We start from the raw sequence: 18,651 nt of genomic DNA, 5'->3' as shown, positions 1-18,651 counted from the left end.
GCAGTGAAGGGGTTAACACTAGGGGCCGATCAAGGGGTTAACTATGTTCCCTGCTACGTGTTCTAACTGAAGTGGGGATGGGACTTGCTAGGGGAAGAGATAGATCGGTGTTCATACTTTGTATGAGCACACGATCAGTCTCTTCTCCCCTCAGAGAAATGGGATTTCTGTGTTTACACACAGAGAAAACGGTTCTCGCCGTGTCACAAGTGCTCGCGGGAGCCCAGCGGTCATCAAGACAGCCGGGCACTTGCATCGGCTCCGGGGGCGAGCAGCGGGCGTGCGCGTCCCTAGTGGCCACAGGGCGAAGCGACGTAAGGTAACGCTGTTTTGCCCAGCCGTGCCATTCTGCTGCAGTACAACTGCGGCGGCTGGTCAGCAAGTGGTTAAACCTCTTCTTGATAATAGAAAAAAAACATAGTCGCATATACACATTTAGTATACTGAACAAAAGTATGAGAAAAGACAAATTTATGGTTTCATAAAATATTTTATATTTAGCACAACCTCTGATATACACACAAATATTTACACAATGGTTTCCACTGTATGACAGTAAAGTATTTACAGATGTATACGTATATAAATATACACATTAGTCCTCAGGTCTTGCTCTCATGAGTGCTGATCCCTCCTCTATACCATTTCCAGGCTTTTAATAGTCTCATATAGTGCACACGCCAATCCACAGATACATCACCGCCACAAAGTAAACTTGCGACACAATGGGCGTTTTACAACCCCCATCTCTCTCGAGGTCTCTGCTAAGTGATCAAGTTTTCTGCAGGGAGGGCCAGAGTCTGTGATGCCATCGCAACATGACCATTCTTAGTTTAGTGCCTGTACTTAGCCAGTCGCTTATTGAAGTCAGTGTGTGTCCACACGGAATGACAGCAGTTTTTCGGAGTGCATGCTGTTTAGGGTTCGCAGGTCCGGCAGTCGCAGCAGCAGTTTGGTAAACCGGGAAGTGTCGTTAGGAGTGTTTTTCAGGATGAGGGAACGGAGGGCGCGTATCAAAGTCTCTTGCAGCTGCTCTACTAATGAAGCGTTTTCCATTCCGGAGCGATCTGCGACAAAGGAAATAAAAAAATTAAAAAAAAAAAACCTTTAAAAAGCGTATTATGCATTTTTTCGTTTCTAAACAGTAATTTTTCTTTTAAAATATTAATACAACTTTTTTTTCTACACTAGCCTTTTTTATATTTTAGCACTAATAAAAATGACCACCATTCTGGTTAAAGGATAAGTTCACCTTTTCAAAAAAAAAAAAAAAAAAAAGATGCATTTATTATTTTTTTTTACTTGGAGCTTGTAAAGCAACCGTCATTAAATGGCGGTCTTCGCAACGCTCCTGCTCGGGCCGCCAGTGTAGTAGCAGTCATTGGTTTGCTGGAACCGCTGGTTTCCCAGCAAATTCGCATATGTGCACCCCGCCTCCTGCTCCTTTTCACTCCCAGGTGTGACGTCACGTGCGCACCCCGTCCCCTTTCTCGCGGCACTTGGGTCTCACTTGCGATGTATATGTCGCAGCTTCCGCCCCCCTGCAGCTTGCTGGATATGCTAACTCCTGCCCTCAAGGTATGTGGGGCATCATTTAAGGTGCACACTGATGTGCATAATTTGTTAAGGTGCATAATGATGGGCATATTTTGTTGTGCCCATCAGCATGCTACTTATTTTATGGTAAGGTTCACTCTGATGGACACATTTTTTTGTTAAAGGGGTATGCTGATGGGCACATTTTATGTTAAGGGGGCATGCTGATGGGGACACCTGATGTGATCACCTGATGTAAGGGGACACTGTAATGGGGACATCTGATGTAAGTGGGCACTCTGACGGGAACACATGGCAACTGATTGATGGGGGGCACAGAATGTATTAAATTACTTTGGTAGGGGCACCTGATGTAAGAGGGAACACTATTGGGGACATTTACAGAGTATTACCAGAGTGTGTGGAGGAAACCGTAAGAAAAGTGCCAGAGAGTGCGGCTTGCGCCAAAAAATGAAAGAAGACACATACAATCTTTCATGGCACAGACTTGTGATTTTAATTCACTACCCCTGCTGTAAAACATTGTACCCGCGATCAGCAGATCATGCAGGACTCCTGGAGGAGACTTGTCAGTGAATCTGTCTGCTTGTACCTCGTTTGCGCAGGCAAATACACACTGACAGGAAGAGAGAATGAACTACTACATCGCTCAACAGCAGCGTGGTAGTTCATTGAGAAGTAGTTTTCCCAATACACAGAACACTGTAAATGGATGATGTGGCCGGGCAGGTAGAGCCCCGCACAGCTGCGTTTTCTTCAGATAGTGGCAGTGAGCGGGGGGTTAGTAGATCCCCTGCTCACTGTCAAAACAGGGACTCAGGGGTCGGCGTAATTGTTACAGGTTACACCCCAAATTACAAAAGGTGAACTTATCCTTTAAATCTGAAACCATCTATTTTCTAAAAGTGCCAAGGAAATTCAAATATGACTTCCTTGTATGGGGGGCGTGTTCCATACACTGTTAGTACAACACTGGGACAAATCATTCAATTATAGCTGGAATACCATGCTCTTCAGGAAATAAGTGGAATCCATGTGCATATTTCAAATAAAATGGCAGAAGGTAGGCTTCAGCAATGAGGTTTAATAAAATGAGTGCAATGTATGCAAATACAATTTTTTTATGAGCTATGCTGGAATATTTATGCATATATATGAGCTTGGTTAACAATGTGGCCAAAGATGTGACCGAATAGTGCCCTTTTCTCTTTTGATACAGTTCTACACACCTGCCAATCCCCAGATTCAAATCCTGCTAGCTTTGTCAGTATTAAAAGCCAACCAAGTGCAAAAAGGGAAAGTTCATGCAACCAAGAAGACACTGATTGGGCAGCAGTTTGGATCAAGGATCAAGCCCAATGAACCCTGTTCACTCTAACTTGGTCTCTCATTAAATGCATCTCAATAATCTTCAAAAAAAAAAAAAAAAAAAAGAAAAAAAGGGGAGAGTAAAGAATTTCCTTTTTGGGTGGGGGCGGCAGCTCCAAATTAATTTATCTTCACTCTATCTAAGATAGTGACACTAAAATCTCAGTTCAAGTGATTTAAAAAAAAAGTAGGTTTACAAACATGTTATACTTACCTGCTCTGTGCAATCCTCCCTGCTAAGTGCCCCCATAGTAAGGAGTTTGCTATGGGGGCACTAGCGCAGGCTCGATCCTGAACCACACTCGATGTGTCCATTGACACACAGAGCGCAACTCAGCTTTGCCCCCCGCGCTCTGCTCACTAGCTGTGATTGTCAGCAGAAGATGGCTCCCGCTGCTGCCTCTCTGCCCATTGAAGAGGGAGGGGAGCTGAGGAGAGCTGCTGCTCATGGGCACATCAGTGGATCGAAGTCGGGCTTAGATAAGTATAAGGAGGAGAGAGCTGCATACGGAAGGGTTTTTTTTACTTTAAAGAGAATGCATTAAGGTAAAAAAACCTTCTGCCTTTAGAACCACTTTAAAATAATTTACTAAGCCAATCAAAAACCTCTTTAAAGCATGCAGAGGAAAAGGATTCTCAAAATTTCAGTAAAATATTGAATACTGACCTGCAGATACCAGTACAAGGGCAGTGAAGATGCCCAACTCTTCCTGACTTAGGTTGAGAGATGCCAGCTTTTCACTGAAGTCAAACATTGAGCTGAGAAGCTCTCCCATGCCCATGGCTTGAAGTTCTGGCAGAGAGTATGTTGCTCCACTCAGGAACCTCAGAGAACGCTCCCGCACATCAAACAGGGTAGCAAACCGCACCATGAGGACCTATAATGTGAAACAAGAACAGAGGGGCACGAGATAAACAAGAAGCCAGAAGAATGTAATTATGGGGTGAAACTTGCAGAGACTATAACTAGATATTCTTTATGTCAGGCTGAAACTAGACAAATTATGTACAGTAAATCTTAGGTTACCCATGAATAACTGTTTTTTCAAAGTAATGGAAAGCTGCGACATATTTGTATCTATGTGCTTTTGTCTACAACTGATGTCTCCCTGGGGTCATCTGGCCTCCACTGGGCAGTTGAGGCACAATGGCCACTGAAAAATTAGCCACATTCATTCTATTGAAGTAAATGAGGCAGTTATTGGAAGATCCCATTAATTTGTGGTTTGCCTACTTAAACACTTTCACTAAATATGCTTGTGCCAGTCTGTGCAATCAATGATGAACTACAGGAAATCCTGCTTGCTGGATTTGGACAGTTCTTATTATCTTATAACATATACTGGCCTTGTACAATTGTCTGATGGAAAGAATTACTGAGCAATATGCCCACAAGCAAATCACTCACCTCAAATGTACCAGCTTTCAGCAGGGTGACCTGGTCTTGTTGTGTTAAGTTCTGGAACCCGGGAATGTGACGCGCAAATTCCACCACCTCTCGTACAGCTGGGGTAAAACTAAGTGAGAACTCTTCCCAAACTTCCTGCACAGAGCGGAGAGGACTCCCACGGGGCAGAGCGTTCATTGGACAAGCCTGGAAAGAGGCATTAAGAAATCATTAGCATTATCCTGACCACTGTGAACCAATCTGTAATATACTTGTGTATTTGCCAGTATACATGAGGTACTTCCAATTATAAAATGTACAGGTCTAGCAAAGTGGAGCAGTAGTTAAAAGAGACCCCCCCCCCCCCTACACCCACGCTGCTCCCTAAAGTCATAATGGGGGAACATAAATCCTTTAATCCATTTGTACTGAAAACATGGATATGGGATACTACAATGGCCAGACATGCCATTGAAGGCCTGGGGATCTTGTGACCAAATGACTAGGTAAAAGATCTTCTTTCACCATGTGTAGCAAAAATAAATGTGACTGAAATCAGATATTAGGGAGATCACCCTGCTCTTACCAGATGCACGCTGCGTCCGCCTCTGGAATCTCCACTGTCCTGTGCCCAACATGGAGGTGGTGGGTTGTTATGCTGCTGCTCCCAAGATGCAATGTTTCTGCTGATTTTTTCATGGGCATACACAAAAATCTGTCGATGAGCTTGGGTCACCTGACCAATGACATCATCAACGTGGTCTGGGCTGGGGGATCGAGGTGGCGTCAGTTGCTGGGGGTAGTGGGGGTAAACTTCTGGGATGGAAGGAGGTGAAGGACAGGAGGCTGGTGCCACATGGAGAGGAGAGGAAGGCCGAATCTGCTGGGGCTGAAGAGGGACAGGGCTCCTTCGACCAAAATGTCCTCCAGTGATGTGGCTCATTGCACTGTGCATTTCAGCCAACATTCGCTGCTTCTCCCTCTTTGGGATGCGACCAAATCGCACAGCTGGAGAAAGAGAAAGAAAGAAAATCAATGCATTAGCCCACGGAAGATCATGCCAACTTCAGATGTCCACATCATATTGCGCCTCATTTATCAAAGTGTCAAACAGCTGTTTTTTGTTGCCCACAACACCTAGACTGATGTTTTCAAAGAAGCTACATTAATAATGTTTTATACATGACAGTGACAGCTATTTTTTTTTTTTTTTTTATTTAGACACTTTGTAAAATGAATCCAAACAGAAACAAATCACCATGCCAAAGGAACTCACCATCTCTAGACATGCCCACAGTGAGACACTTGCGGAAGCGGCACTGCTGACAGCGGTTCCTATTAATGCGCATAATGGAGCAGGTGTCACTCTTCAGACATTTCTTGTACTGAATGTTCTGCTGAATGCTGCGACGGAAAAATCCCTATAAGAGAATAAATGGGGGTGTCACATGGATAATCAATTGATTTTTTTTTCCTACACCAATTAAAAGATGAAAACACTTTCAAGATAAAAATAAGCAAAAACCTAACTTCACAATATATTTACACCAATTCTGGATTTCTGGAAGCAGATCGTTTGTGAGGTCATACAATTATTTTTACGTAGATTAAGTGTTAGCAATGTAGTTTGGCTGCATATGTGGATATCCAAAAGAAATGAGCTCTTGTGTTAAGGAAAGGTTTGAGAAACACGGATATACAGCTTATCCGTTACATCCAAAATTAGAAATAGGCCTATTAAGCTGTATGGTACAAAGAACAATGACATGTTTGTAATCCTTAGTACCTGCAATCTGGAAAGGAAAGAGATATCCAAAGCAATCATTCTCACTACCGACAAACTAGAACCTCCCTAGATACCACTAATCGGCTATCAATTTCCCAGTAACCAAACACCTATTAAAGATTAGAAGCATTTTTCCTAAAGAGAACCAGTATTTAAGGTCACTTTAGTTAAAAAAAATGTTTTACGTTACCGGTATATTCATTCCTAAATTTAATGAGATGACTCTGGAGCTCAGAGTTAGCAATGAAAGGTCCCTGAAATGTAACGTTTGCTACCAAATGCCTAACCAAAAGCTGAGAATACACGTTATCTCCCTGCTCATGAGTGTACATAACAGCTTAGGAGTTCTGTAATTAAAGTGGAACTTTACTCTCCCAAACAATGACCATTTTTAATCCTCATACTGCTAGCATTAGTAAATAGATAGGAAAGTATATCATATTTATTTTAAACTTTTTACGTTTCTTCAGTTACTTCCTGGTTTCTTGCCTATACAAATGAGGTCATACATCCCAGGAGTCTTCAGGAGGGGAGGAGGGGTTTTCTTAGCTAAGCACCCCCTCCTGCCTGCATCTGCCCTTATTCAAGATGGCCACGGTAAGAAATGCTAGAGGGTTGTTTTTCAAAGTGATTTCTCAACAAAATAAAGCATGGAGACATGGATGGATGGGGGTGGGTTTGCTTTGAATATTAAAAAATGAATTAAATAGTGTTTGTGGTGCAGTGTAGTTCCACTTTTGAAACCAAATGTACCTACAACCCTTCAAGCAAGGGGTTGAAGGTACCAGTCTGACATGATTATCAATTAACAATTCAATCAATCGCACATTTATCTTTGTCTGAGTCAGACTTACCTTGCAGCCTTCGCAGGCATGTACACCATAGTGAAATCCAGAGGCTACATCACCGCAGACTTTACACAACAAGACCATTCCATTCAGCTCTGGATAAAAACAAGAAATAAATAGCCATAAGTACAAAACATCATGGCAATATCTTAGGTTGCATACGTTCTAAGGCATAGATCGTGCTATTTTGAGGTTTATGCGGTTTTGTTCAGGGAACAAGTATGATATACAGATCAACAAAGTATTCTTCTCATGAAAGTACAGATACGGCAAGTGCATGGTCATATGGAAATAAACTGATGCACTTCCAACTCCACTTATACTGCCCCAATACCCTGATAAGGCTCGAATAAAGAAAGAGCAATAGCAAAAGAGGGCAAAAATACTTTTGAGGGGAAAATGCTGCTCCAGTCTCTCCACTGCTGCTCAAATAACCAAATAGCATTTATCCATGTATTTTCTGCCGATGCAGATGTTTCAGCTGGATGACCTTCCCTTACAGCAGGGATCATGTAATTAAATGGGTTTTGGTTATGCGAGAAGCACTGGAGCAGCTTTGTCATTTATAAGACAAGTATGCTTGTAGATCTAGGGATACAGTCAACTAAAGATTTATGCAAATACCGACTTTTTCCTTTAAAAGTAAAACCCGGTCCTGCCTCTTCCACTGTCCTTAGCTCGCAATTGGTCCTTTGTGATGAACAGCCTCGCAGACCAATAAGAAAGTTTAGTAAGTAGAAGGCTGCAGAGTCAGTTTGACTTTTTACATGAAATTTGAGATCAGTATACAGCTGCCTATATTTTTGTATCAACTGATTGTTTTGACCTGTGGTTTTTCACTGGAGGTAAACTTTGCTTCTTTGTCCAGGTTTGCGAAAGGATTCAGTGGGTCCCGATTCGAAAACATTATTCTGTTTTTCAATTCGACCAATTAAAGTATTAATGGTTTACTTACTTGTAATGTTGCTGGAAGTTTTGCTTGGTGAAACCCTGCTGCCATCATCTAGAGCAACGTGAAGCCCTCCAGGAGAGGAAGCCAGGCCATAGGTTGATCGTGGAGAGGCCTCTCCTGCTGAGCTGGAGGGACTGGCACTGTAAGAGTTGGTTGGAGAGGGTGGCAAGTATGATGGATAGTGTGTGGCGCCACCCTGAGGGCTCCCTGTTGAGCATTCACTGTACAGAGACACGGGGCTGGTCCGACTGGGGGAGGAACCACTGGAACCAACATAGCTTATGACGCCCCCTAGAAAGATACAAATAGAACAAGGTAAGAAAACAGCCATAACTAGCCTTTCTGAATACATAAATGAAGCATCCATTTTCATGTGCACAGAATCTATTATTTAAAAAGGAACCTGTATCGCAACATGCAAACCCCTAATCTGCCTTGACATTGCATCCTCCAGACGAACCATTCTCAACCAGGGTTCTGTGGAGCCTGGAGTGCCTCCAGGAGTTTGCTAGGGGTTTCCATGAGTTTTAGCCAACTAACCTACAATTGTATGTTGCCTGCATAGTTCCAGAACAAATGCCACTTGGCAAAGCCAGTAGCAGGTAACCAAAAGGTTGACAAAGGCTGCTCCGGACAGTATAGTGCTTCTAAATGGCCAAATCTCAGCTAAGAGAAAGGTTGTTCAGTAGACCACACAAGCCAACCAGCAACAAGCATTTATAGGCCTGATCTTGCAATCAGCAAAAAAAAAAAAAAAAAAAATCAGACATCTGTTTGGTTGGCAAAGATTATAGAGCCATACCTAGCACAAGGGCTCATTTATGGTAGATGCACTGTCATGAATTGTGATACAATTCTTTAATGCAGGCAAAAACAGGAGAAAAATCAATTGTACTTAGAATGACGTGTTCCCACCAATGCATTGCTTTGCAAAGTCTTGAACCTGGCAATTCAGGTGCACTGATCTGCAATTTTGCCATTCAAGTATTTTTATACACAACTGGTCTAAAACGCATGTCGACACAAGCCACGTTAAAACAGGTCCTATTACGTGGCTGAAGAATTTTTCAGTGTAGTGTCTGCAAATTATGTTCTCAAAAAAGTAAAATAGGATCAGGAAGAAAAAAAACAAAAAAAAAAAAAACACCTTGGTATTTTACTCAAAGCCTTCAGCACACTAGTTAATGAAAGGTTAATGTCTCGCAAAAGGTGGAGCGTCTGGGACTCTGCAGTGCAGGCGCCGCTCAGCATGCTGGGTAATACATGCAGAAAGGAAAGGCGAGTGAAGGAACTCCCTTCCACCCACATGCCTGGAATTCTCCCCGTTAATGGTTAGCTGCTCTGGTGACAGGTTATATTTGTAAGCAGCTTAATTGCATACATGATACCAATAACTCTGGACATGTATCAGCAACAAGAACCTGGTTTATAATCACCTATATAAACATCTGATTGATGCATACTGTTGGCAACAATCATTATCTGGAGTAAACTGATCACAAGAGGAGCCAGGGTAAAATAGGGAAACCTGTCTTGTACGTAAACATTAGGGAACAGCAGAGACAAACAGCCCTACTAATCCCAATAGCTCACTTTGGCAACACTAAACCCTCCATTTAAAATAATTTTAAAATCCCTTCACAGCTATGTCCCCACAGGGTGGCACTGGCACGACGATCAGCGAGGATATTGATGATGTCACTGCAGACATTACGCCATTCTCCCTAGCTTTTCCTTAGGGTAATTACAATGAAGGAGGATTTAAAATCTGCAGCAAGAAAAAGATGGCTGTTTTAACTGTACAAACCGGGTTTAAGCTGCCATTTTTCGAGCCTAGTTGGAATAAGACAAATGGAATGGTTGCTACAGGCAATTCAGATCCTTTTTATGCCTGTAGTTTCAATAAATGAAACCCATTGAGTGCATGTAGACTTTGTGCTTTGTAAACCTCTCCATGTTTCAACCTACCTCCCTTTCTTTCCTCCCAACCCTGCCACAGATAGCCCTGACCTCTCCAAGAAAGCTTGCAACGAAGTTCCCCATACCCACCTAAAGATCGCTAAAGAGGCTGCTTGCCTATCAAACTGCTTTCCCTGTCTGTAGCCAGATGCAGCGAGCGGTCGATCTATTGCTGGCCTGTGCGCTGATAAATCTCAATCACCAGTGGGGGGGGGGGCGCAACATTTCACTGTCTCAGCTACAAAGAAAGCAAGCCCATAGGGACAAACAGGCAGCCGCATAGCGATGAGGATTTCTACAAACTGCCCGTCTGACATCAGCCTTTTTTTCTCCAAGACTGCAAAAGCCCATATATATGTATGCTTAGGTGTCCATGTATACAAAGGTGTAAATAGACATATTAGAAAAGGAGAGCTTTCAGGAGAGGTGCTGAAGAGCAGGAAAAAAAAAAGTGGAACAGGCTTAAACGCGCCTCACCACACACAAAACGCTAGACACGTTCGGGCGCATCTAGCATTGAGCGTTAATGTACGCCCAATGGTCAGAATAAATTAACAGAATGCATTAGCACTCAAACGCTAGATGCTCCTAAATGCGCATGCAATACGCAGCTTTTTATTTGCAGTTTTTTTAAAGCTGCTTTTTCCTGCCAGGAGTTCTGTCATTCCGAGGTGCTTAAACATGTCCTTTGTGCATAAAGCCTATAAACAGAGACCTGTGGCAGATACAAAATAACTTATTACAATTTGTAGCAGGCTACATTGTTTCTCTATGCAGCCATCGGTCACTTTTGTGCCATGATTATTAGTAGCTGAACTGAATAACATAAGTAGAGTTATCATAGTTTGTGATTGTAGCTCCAAATGCTGCAAAAATATCAACTAAGCTCAAAATTGCTTGAATTTCGGAAACGCCGCAATGCACGCCAAATGCAACGATGTGATTTGAATTCACACTATGTCTGTTGCATTAAGCTTGCCTTAATTACACTTGAGTTGATGTACACTGACCATCCATGATCCATGTTTTAAGGTATTCTATTGCCTGGATGCATTTTTTTTTTTTATGCCGCAGTTGCCAAAATTCATTATTGCTTTCCATACTGTGCATGACACTGCACTTAAATGCAGCATGTTCCATTTTGACAAATCGCACAATAACGTAATTTTGTGTGAATGGAAACCATTCATGTTCCTGCAACCACTTGGCCATGCCCCATTCCCTTGGCAACTTGTATTAATGACGCATTAGTAAAATGCTGTTGCGCTCAAGCAACACTTTCTCAAGCCAATGCAAAACCATTGAGCTACTAATAGCCAGCTTAGTCATAGTGATTCTTAAAATTTGTGCGCATAGTAGATTAAAGTGAAGAGAAGCAATAGGCTTCTATTCAGAAATACTTTACAATTTCCTTTAGACTGCTGTAGCTCAGAATGACCACACCAGCACACCGCACATCTATTTTAAGATCACAATATACAGTTCCAAAATAGATTTTCTATTGCAGGAGATTATTTTAGCAAGGCTTGGTGGACCCTAAGCCTATCTGTTCTGCTTGTCTGCAATAGGGGGAAAATACCGATATGACTAGTACTTGTTTCTCTATATCTAAAAATGGGAAATATCATTCATGCATACGTTAAAAAGGAAAAACAAAAACTTTATTTATCCATCATGTTTGGCTGATACAATGCTTGACTACACCTTCTTTAATGTAACTGCACCTCAGCAACCCTGCTCCAGTCAGTGGAGACAATGAATGAGCAGCTAGTCATTGACGGGAACTGATCTCTGCTCATGCCTGATCCCCTCCCCACTATTCCTCCAATACCAAACAACGGGGCACTATTCCTCCAGTACCAAATGACGGGGTACTATTCCTCCAATACCAAACGACGGGGCACTATTCCTCCAATACCAAACAACGGGGCACTATTCCTCCAATACCAAACAACGGGGCACTATTCCTCCAATACCAAACAACGGGGCACTATTCCTCCAATACCAAACAACGGGGCACTATTCCTCCAATACCAAACAACAGGGCACTATTCCCATTCCTACTGAGCATGGTTTTTTTTGGGGGGGTTTTTTTTATACTCCCACTGACCACCAAGTCAAAGACATTGTTAACTCCCACTGACACTGGGGTATTTTCTACTATTTTCTACTCCTAGGGGACCACAGTCTGGCCCCCCTAATGTCTGCAGGACAATAAATTGGCCATTTGTTTAAAAAGTTTGTAAAGCAGGGGTCTCCATCAACCGCTCTCAACCCTTCTACCCCAGAGGAGCCCTTGAAAATATTTTCAGGTCTCTGCTGAAATAATTAATCAAATAATTGGAGGTCAGTGCCCCAAACATTGGTGGTCAGTACGAAGAATGACTGCCTAACAGTGTTGGTCAAAATGCCACCCTTACAGACAGCTAAAAGAACAGTTGTGTCATGCAGCTGGCTCTGCCAAATGTCACTGGCTCCAGAACTATGTGGGCTCCATTAAATGGGAGGTCAATCGACCACAGTTTAAGGAACCCCTAGCAAACTCTGGAGGAACCCTGGTTGAGAATGTTCCTTACATGTACCTGTAAAAACAGCCAAAGTGCCAATCTGACAAGTTTTTAGGCAGCCTCAACTGGCTGGAGGTTAAGAAGGTTTACCCACTGGAATCCAGGACAGCAAGGAGGAGCTGATGAAGGAATCAAACCATTCCCCAGTCCAAATTACATGTAAAATCCACTGTTCTTTAAGGTAAGGGTTTGGCAACATGCAGTTCTCAGGCTTCCTTTTGAACTAAATGTTGGAAGCACACCCCACTAGTCTCTAGCGGCATGGTAACCTAGTACTTGTGGTTTCCTCGCAAGGAACCTACCTCTAGTCAAGCACCATGTATATCCCTGGGCTAAAGTACCCCAAAGAAAAAAAACAAACACACCTATCTGAAGAAAAATGTAAAGTATATCTAAAGCCTAAACATGAGAATAGGAGAGGGTTTGTCTCATGTCTCATTAGGCAGATTCTTTTCAATCATTGTCCAGTAGACTCATCTGGAAGTGAGAGGAAGTAGTGACCCCATTGAATGATTTTCCTTCCCTTCAAGACAGCAATATAAATCTTGCAGTGCTTCTATCCCTTCAGCACTATCCAAGTTTTGCCGCTAATTACTACTTCAATAAAGCAAAGCAAACAGCAATAATATGCAAAGTGGGGTCATTGATAGCAACCAGATTTATCAGTTAAAATTTGTCGCTATGAGTTACTAAATATAAGTTGTGACTTGTGACCCTATTAGTTACTGCACGTAGGAATAAGAATGCTTTATTAAATAGCAATCAATCAGAACTCATCTTGTATTGGTCTGAACACATTCTGATTGATTCCAATGGGTTACTGCGCTAAAGGAAAATAAATAAAAATCAATAAATGTCAATGTCACTCGCATTTAGCCACATTTCGTTTACAGGCGTTTTAAATTTTTGACCATTAAAAAAAAAAAAAAAAAAAAAAAAATGTAAACGCAGCATGTAAAATATCTGTCAAGTTAAATTGCTCAGGAGAGGTTGTAAAATGTCCCGTGTACATTCTAAATATGTTCATGCTCTCAATGGAATATCTATGTCAAGTTGGCTGTTATTCTTCATAACCGCTCTTCTAGTTCAGTGACAGTCAATTCCCCAGTTTAGATCTTCCCCTCAAATTGCTGCACCCCCTTCTCCTGCCACCTGTCCCTTGCTCGCCCCTCCTGGCTGTGCTCTCTCTGTCACTTGTCCATATCCCTTTTCCCCAGCTCCTCTATCCTTGTCTTATATAAAGCCTGTCCAGCCATATGTAATGAACACTGTCTGACCTCAGGTTACTCATCGCCTCCTGCCTCACGCATACACTCCACGTGTTCCCACTGCACATGGACTGCTGAACCACACCTCCCATCTCCTCCTGTGGCCAATGCTGGAATGCTCATGACACGACTCCACCCCAAGTTTACTTAACGCGTTCGCTGCTGGCACAAAATCCACACAGCACGTGCAACATTTAGTCCTCCTGTCCCTCAAACTGCTGACCTTATTTATTAACCTGACAGGAGAACCGTCTATCTTGCCTAGAGCAATCACATAGATTTGTCTTAAATTCCAGGCAATAATCTGTAACAGAAAATGCGGTTAGTTTGTATTACAAACTGTTTGATCGCTGCATAAGTGGGAGTGAATATTTGGCTCTCTATCAGCATACACATTCTAGAGCTACTAAAGAAGATAAGCAAAGCTTTTCATTTTTACCTTTAGCAAAGAGGTTGACCATGTTGCGGCCCTGCCTCTACTGGGGAACTATGAATTCAAGGAAGGAGGCCCTGGAATACACACACTGGGACTTAATAAAATAGAGGTTGTTGGGAGCAATAGGTCATAGACTGTCATGAAGGCTGGGTTCACTTTCCCAATGCAATGCAATTTTTTGTGCATCGTGTTAGGACAGCCCATTCATAAGAATGGACGGGCAATGCCCCAAAAAGTAAAATAAAAATATTTAAGGCAAACCACAACGCTCGTGTGTTACCATGAGTTGAGGTATGCTGCAACACATGTGCAATGGTGCTGCATTGCCTTAGTGCATTGGGGTGCCATTGAAAGAAATCGTAGTTCTTACCCCAATGCGTTGTTGAGGCTGGGTTTACACCTATCGTTAAGGCAACTAAACGCATTGAGGTGGCAATCACAATGAGTGGTACTGCAAGGCTCCAACATGTTAACTACAGTTAAGTATGAACCCAGCCTAGGCAAAACATTGGGTGAATGTACCATGATGGAAGCAATCATTCTCTAATGAACTACATAACACAGGGTTTCTCAACTCCAGTCCACAATTACCACCAATTATTACCCGATAACCCTTTTCATAGTATCCTCCAGGACAGAGACATGAAACTTCTCGTCCTCGAGGATCACTTGGAAATACACGAGTTAGTACCCAGTTACCCCTTTTTCAAGGCATCCTGCAGGACAGTAGAATAAAACTTCTTGTCCTGAAGAATCACTTGGAAGTACACGAGTTATTACTTGATAAATCCATTTCAAACAATCCCCCAGGACAGCAATCCTGCAAGACAGTAACATGAAACTTCTTGTCCTAGAGGATCACTTGGAAATACATGAGTTAGTACCCGATAACCCTCATTCAACCAATACTCCAGGACAGTAACATGAAACTTCTCGTCCTGGATGATAACTCCTTTTCAAGGAATCCTCCAGGACAATAACATGAAACTTCTCGTCCTGGAGGAACACTTGGAAAAACAACTTATTACTTGATATCTCCCTTTCCAGGAATCCTCCAGGACAGTACATTTCATGTGATGGTCCTGGAGGACAACTTAGAAAAATTCTTGTTATTATGCTGATGCTTAAGCTAGAGACACTGATTAAATCGCCTATACAAAATTAGGCAAATCCTGAAATAAATAAATAAAACCATATGTTCTACCAGGTCAATTAATTCACTCACAGTGAAGCCAAATATGTTTAGCTTTCCAGACTATTATGCAGCACACGAGTTAGGAATTGAGTGCTTCCATCAGAGCCTTCTCCTACAGGTGTTTTTGCTTTGTGCTAGATTCCCAAGGGCAGTCTATACTGGCGCAATCTTGCCCCCCAGATTGCAAGCCATTGTGGGGTTTCTAAATCCAAAACCTTTCTAAAGTCATAAAATGACAGTTGATGAATGGAGTTGAGCTCCTCAGTATATGGGAGATATAGCACAGCTCCTTGGAAGTGACCAAGTTCTACGTCTTTATCAGGTCAAGTGTCACACATCCATATACAACCTGAAATCTTTCAGTTTAAGGTCGTGACTAAAAGTAAGAGGTTAATGAAACTTGTTAACCTCCAGCAAACAGACCCAGATGAAGGAGTGTCTTGGGAACCAGTTACGTCATCAGAGGAGTGGATGAGCGTGGCTTGAACCGTCCAATGACGGCTCAGCCTGGGGGAAGCAGGAATGAAAACACTGTGCACATGGCTAGGGCGGGAGAACACGTGAAGCCACTGGGAGGATCTAGCTCACACACAGCCTGGGTGACCTACTTTCCCTATTCCATGTGACTGCAAGCTCTGCAGGCCAGGATCCCCCTCCCATTGAAACATTAACTTTTACATAGTAACCTGAAATGTGTTTACAACGGGGATAAAAACACCATTTCACACAGGACGACTGCTTTTTCTAACAAACCTGTACTGTGAGCATAGGATTCAGATAGGATATAAATACACATATGTCCAATCTAAGCAAAGCTGGCCACACATTACAAAAAAAGACAATATAAAACAGGATTTAAAAATATTAAAATAACCTAACTTCATATAAACCAAAGACCAGTAAAATAGAAGCCTTGATTCAAGATGGGCTGCACCCCATGAGACATCGGACACTCAATAACAGACATACGTCTATTGAAGCGGAATGTGCCCAGGGGTATTCTTAGATAGATAGATAGATAGATAGAATTATGAAATTATAACACATTTTATACATACACAAATTATTTCCCTGACACACGCACGCTCCATTGACTTAACAAAAAAATAAATAATAAAATAAATAAATAAAATAATTTTTTTTTTTTTTTTTACGTGTTCCATTTCATTAACAAAAATACTTATATAATAATATATATATATATATAATATATAATTAATGAATGAAGAGCGAGTGTTCCAAATACATAAGATATTTGTATTTTTATGTGTTATGTGTTTTTATTAATGTAAAAAAAAAAAAAAATGGAACATATATGTATAAGTTATGAATTAATACAAAAATGTATTGTAATAAATTAATGTAACCTCCTAAAAGTACAAACACCAGAAATAAAATTGAAGCACAAATAGGATTACAATTCCGGTTAATCTAATTCAAATACAATTTTCAGGAAACCTATTTCCTTTATCTGATCATTTATAAATAGAATATTTAAAATAAAGATCTGAAACTCAACCAAAGCTTGTGTCTCCAGTCTATACATTCAGCTGTCAAGCACTGGAAATGTTATACCTTTCTAAAAGATTAATGATCCCAAATGCCCCCCACCCTTCCTAATAGCCCCATCTTACCTGTATTATTACTGCAGTCCATACTTGTCATGGCTGAAGTCCTCAGATCATTCACCACCAGACTTGGAATGTGACACTGCAGTCCTGCTGTCCTTTATATACCCCCTGGGTGTAGAGATCCACTGTAGTAATTCCTTTTACATGGACAATTTGTAGAAAATGTTGCCAGCAGCTGCTGCATTGGTATAGAAATAAAAAATGTCCTTTCCCCCTGTTCGCTTCCTATGATAAATACTGGAAGCTGTGTCCTCAGCAGAGGTGAGAAGGATCAGATCTCTGCAAAATCTACCAAAACAAGGTGGCAGCTGCAATGCTCACACCCTGATCTGCAAATATCAATTAAATTCTTGGAGAAAACAAAAGATCCACAGACTGTAAAAAAAATCCCTTTATATAGCTAAAAATGAATGCCAATGTACCTGATATGGAAAAAAAATGTCTGATCATGCACCTGATTGCAGTGCTGCACAATCTGCTGTGAAAAACAAGTCCAGTGCTGCAGCCTAGCTAAGCCTTGCCTGTGCCCTGGGAATGAAGAGCTCAATACAAGCACGTCTTGGCTCTCCACCCTCCTTGCTCTGCAATGCTCTCTCTCTCACACCTCCTGCTTGCTTTAGCCAGCTTGACAGGCACTCACTGCAGCACTGCGTCTGCGCACAAGCTCCCCGTCCTCCCAGGGCCCGGCACGCGGCACTGAAGCAAGGACCACGTGACCCCAGGGAGAGCCTCGTGCCCCAGTGACACACTTTCTTCAGCATCCTCGCACCGCGCATGCGCTGGGGGCTCTGCGGCCAGGGGAGTCGGCTAGACTTTTTTTTTTTTTTACACTCTCGGATCTGTATATAGAGATGTGCACGTGATCCATTGTAACACTGAGCTTCAGCTCTTCATAGGGTTATTGACAGGACTGGCTCTCTTAAGGGTAGAAGCAAAGCTCAGACGTGGGGCTCATTCACATGGGTACCAGAAAAGCCACATTCCGCATATGCTAATGCGATTTCTGATGTGTAAAACACATTCCTGGGGTCCTAAGAGCAACGTCATAGCGCAAAGGCTGCATAAGAGGAATCAGGAAATAACGATGTATCAGAGAAAAGGAAAGCGGCGGTGAATAAGAACAACATCATTTTGGAGTCATTTGCGTTGGGAGTTAGGGGTTTGTCTCCCCCCCCACAAACACATTGTTGGTTTCTAGGACACTAGCAGCTCTATATTTGCAGGGGTCCTAACGACCCATCAGGCTCAGCCGTACAAAGCCATTGGTTGCTAGGGTGTGAAGGGGCCCAGTGACATTAGTGTCTCAGCAACCAATGAAGCTCAGCTTCATAACAGCATTGGTTGCTAGGATGCTGGTGGCCTCCCCTCTCCCACACAACTTTCACGCCATTGGCTGCTAGGACGCCTAAATCCTGGCAACCAATCAGGCTCAGCCACACAAAATCTTTGGTTGCTAGGACACTGGCGGCCTCATGGCTGAAAAGTCCTAGAGACTATTGGGCTTTGCTGCACAGTATCACTGGTTGCCAGGATGCCAGCAGCCTTGTGGCAGTCTGTGTCCTAGCAAACAATCAGGCTCAGCCACATAATGTTCGTTGCTAGAACACCAGAGGCCTCAAGGCTGTCTGCCTCCTAGAAACCAATTAGGCTCAGCCATGCAACGTCATGTCATTAATTGCTAGGATGCCAATGGCCTC

The 18,651-nt window shown here is 42.4% G+C and overlaps 1 protein-coding gene across 1 annotated transcript; it reads right to left on the bottom strand.

The window, feature by feature from the left end:
* Positions 1-470: 470 nt before the first annotated feature.
* NR1D1 (nuclear receptor subfamily 1 group D member 1) lies at positions 471-17,739 on the bottom strand. The gene is made up of 8 exons (XM_073608005.1): positions 16,958-17,739; positions 7,902-8,189; positions 6,953-7,041; positions 5,589-5,733; positions 4,899-5,320; positions 4,334-4,519; positions 3,593-3,803; positions 471-1,067 (listed from the first exon to the last, which is right to left on the bottom strand). The coding sequence occupies exons 1-8, from the start codon at positions 16,986-16,988 to the stop codon at positions 868-870; spliced, it is 1,572 nt and encodes a 523-aa protein (XP_073464106.1). The 5' UTR covers positions 16,989-17,739; the 3' UTR covers positions 471-867.
* Between the last annotated feature and the right edge of the window lie 912 nt (positions 17,740-18,651).

Source organism: Aquarana catesbeiana, linkage group LG12 (assembly GCF_042186555.1).
Source record: "Aquarana catesbeiana isolate 2022-GZ linkage group LG12, ASM4218655v1, whole genome shotgun sequence".
In the NCBI taxonomy this organism is placed as follows: domain Eukaryota; kingdom Metazoa; phylum Chordata; class Amphibia; order Anura; family Ranidae; genus Aquarana; species Aquarana catesbeiana.
This window is presented reverse-complemented; position numbering and strand designations above follow the sequence as displayed.